Source organism: Papio anubis, unplaced genomic scaffold, assembly GCF_008728515.1.
Source record: "Papio anubis isolate 15944 unplaced genomic scaffold, Panubis1.0 scaffold3421, whole genome shotgun sequence".
NCBI lineage: Eukaryota > Metazoa > Chordata > Mammalia > Primates > Cercopithecidae > Papio > Papio anubis.
The window spans coordinates 1-2,888 of NW_022163556.1; the positions used below are offsets into that span (position 1 = coordinate 1).

The window sequence follows — 2,888 nt, forward strand, 5'->3', positions numbered from 1 at the left end:
AATGTAGTGTCATACTGTCTACTAAATCTCCTTTTTGTTTCAACTAATACTCTCATATATATTGGTTTTAATAATGGTTGTTATTGTTTTTACAATGTTTTCCATTCAAGGAAAATAAGTAAATTCCTATGTCAGAATAATCAATAAAGAATAGGTGTTAGCCAGAGAGGTCTAGGTGGTAAAATCAATCTTCTAGCCTCAAAGAAGCTCCATGAACATAGAGGAATGCCAGGTGTCACACAGCTTTCCTTCACTCGAATTCATTCTTGACTAGAGCCTGTATGCCTGTTCCAGGGACATTTAAACTCTGAAAGGATTTCTTATGATCTTTACTAAATACATTAAGAAGAATGCCAACCAGTGCCCCTTTGCATACTGGGACTTATAGTCATGTGATTAAAACAGGTAATATGAACTCTGACTTTAAAGTATTGTAGAGATAAAGGCTCTAAGCTAGAAAAGATTTTCCACATCCATAGTCAATGATGGGAGCCTTTCATTCCTCAGAAATAATCCCTTTTAGGTCACTGAGAAAGAGTCCAACTGCTGCAGCTCATGATGCAATATCTTCAGGAGCCCAGAGCACGTACAAATCCTAAGGGAACTACCATAGTACCGCGCTCATTCCTGGCACCAGAACAAATGAAACACACTCTATCCTGTACACACCTGCCAGAGCAGGCCACTTTCCTCTTCTGTGAGATTTAAAAAACTCCCCAAAATGTTATTACTCCCATCCCCAATACACAGAAAATAGGGGAAAGGCTGTTTCCAGTTCTCGGCCTTTAAACAACTCTAAATGTCAGTACTCACAGGGGCATATTACAAAGTAAGAAACAGTGCGCACTTGAGGGCAAACCACATATTGAGCTAATGAAGAGCTCACTGTGATTAGGATTCCATCAAACATAATAACAGAACACAAGCGAATTTTATCTGAATTCTGTAATGAATATACATGCTGCAATAACATTAAAAAAAGCATGGCAGCCTATTCCAAACCAGCAAGAATAGTTTTGTGCAAATAGTGGGTCTTTGTGTATTTGAACTCCCACCACCTGAGGGCAAACTCGATATGCACGCTAAAGACCTACAATTATCAAAGTAAAAACAAAAATGCTAAAGGATGCCACAGTGAACATTAGGGAAAGAGCCACTCTCCCTTAACTTTTTATAAATAAATTTAAACTGTAAATTAGAAACACAAATAAACATGAGGGGCTGTAACATTCAAATGAAGTAAATGAATTGTGCAGGGGATTAACCCCATAACTTTTTGTTGTTGTTGTTGTTTTCAATTTCTTGACCAGCTCTCAGATGATGATGATGTTTATCTCCCTGTTCTCCGCTGCCCGGTAAAAGAATGGCACGCAGGGTTTGCTGGCCAAGCCTGGGTGCTCCTGGGTGTCCTGCATTACAGGAAGCAGCTGCACGATCTTCTCTGCGGTGGGGTTGCCACGGGGAGAACCCTCCCTGGCCTCTCCCGCTGCAGGCTCCACGCTGTCGGCCAGGCTCACCTCACAAACATCTTCGGAGAGAGGGAGGCGGGGGTCTGAGCACAGTGCGAGCCTCCCCTGCTCCTGCCTGCCCACCCCGCCTGAGGGCTCTACTCACCACCCTGCTCCTCCGCAGCCCCAAGCTCCTGGGGGGCTGGGGCCCCTGGAGCGGGCTCATCACCACGGTTCTGGGCAGCGGGAGGGAATTTGTCATGCCCCTCGTGGTTGCACACAAGCGGCAACACCAGCTTCTGCAGCTCCAGCAGCTTCACCTGCAAGGAGGGGTGCTCAGCTGCCACGCCTGAGCTGGCTTCACATCCCACGCCCACCCCCACCCCTGCAGAGACGTTGCACGCCCTCTACCTTCATCTCCTCGTTCTGAGCCAGACCCATGACGTCCTCCTTCTCCTGGTGCCGAGTGTTTGGCACTGCCCCCTGGCTCTCATATTCGGTGATGTACTCTCCTGCGAGAGGACAGGGCTCAGACACTGGGGCCCCTCCGACGGCCCTGCAGCTCCCCCTGCCATGCCCTGGCCTCCTGCTCACTCATGCCCTCTGTCGCTCCAGAGAGCTGGATGAATCCAAGCTCTAGTCTTTCCACCTGCTCCTTCCTGTCCGCCTTCTCCTTCGGGAGGTCCGTAAAGCTGCTCTGGAGCCAAAATAATGGGGTCACACCTCGGGAGTGACCTATCCTGCCCCGCCCCCACTTTTCTTGGCCCATGCCAGGAGGCACTCATCTTCAGTTTCTCCATGGCCCCCTGCAGGGCCCAGTAGGTCTCCCCACACACAGACTCATCCCCAGTCCCTGGGGCGGGGCCCATGCCTCTGGCTCCTTCCAGGGACCACAGAGGAAGGTGGCAAAGTGGAGCAGGGACAGTCAGACTCACCATGGCCTCCTGGCACTCCAGGTCCTCTGGGATGTGTGGCATGGGCCGAGGTGCCTCCTCCTCCTCACTGTCTAGATGTCCTCCTTCATCTCCTGTGGGGAGGTGGCCAGAGGGGTCCTCAGACAACCCAACAAGGGAGGTACTGTGGGCCCACCTCTCCCCACCCTCACTGTGTAACCCTGAGACAGCCCCTCCCCAGAGGGGAAGGAGCTGCTGTTCTTTATTTTTCCTTTTAAGAACCAAGATCTTGCTATATTGCCCAGGCACAGTCCTGCTACCAGTCGGTGCCAGAGTTCTGAACTGCTCCCTTTCTGATCTGGGCCAGTTCACTCATCCTTAGGCAACCTGGTGGCCCCCTGCTCCCAGGAGGTCACCATATTCATGCCGAGCTTAGTGCAGACACCCGGTTGGCATAATGACCAGCTCTTCTAAAGGTCTCTTCCAACCCCTCAATCCTGTGCTGCTGACAGTCCCCCCTTCCTCCTGGGGCTCTCTCCTCTTCCCC

General features: G+C 50.5%; 1 protein-coding gene across 1 annotated transcript; it reads right to left on the bottom strand.

Moving 5' to 3' along the window:
* Positions 1-927: 927 nt before the first annotated feature.
* On the bottom strand, positions 928-2,877 carry LOC116273063 (golgin subfamily A member 6B-like). Its single transcript, XM_031662004.1, has 5 exons — positions 2,384-2,877; positions 2,043-2,145; positions 1,860-1,960; positions 1,615-1,768; positions 928-1,528 (listed from the first exon to the last, which is right to left on the bottom strand). Exons 1-5 carry the CDS (start codon positions 2,423-2,425, stop codon positions 1,314-1,316), a joined length of 615 nt encoding a protein of 204 aa, XP_031517864.1. The 5' UTR covers positions 2,426-2,877; the 3' UTR covers positions 928-1,313.
* Between the last annotated feature and the right edge of the window lie 11 nt (positions 2,878-2,888).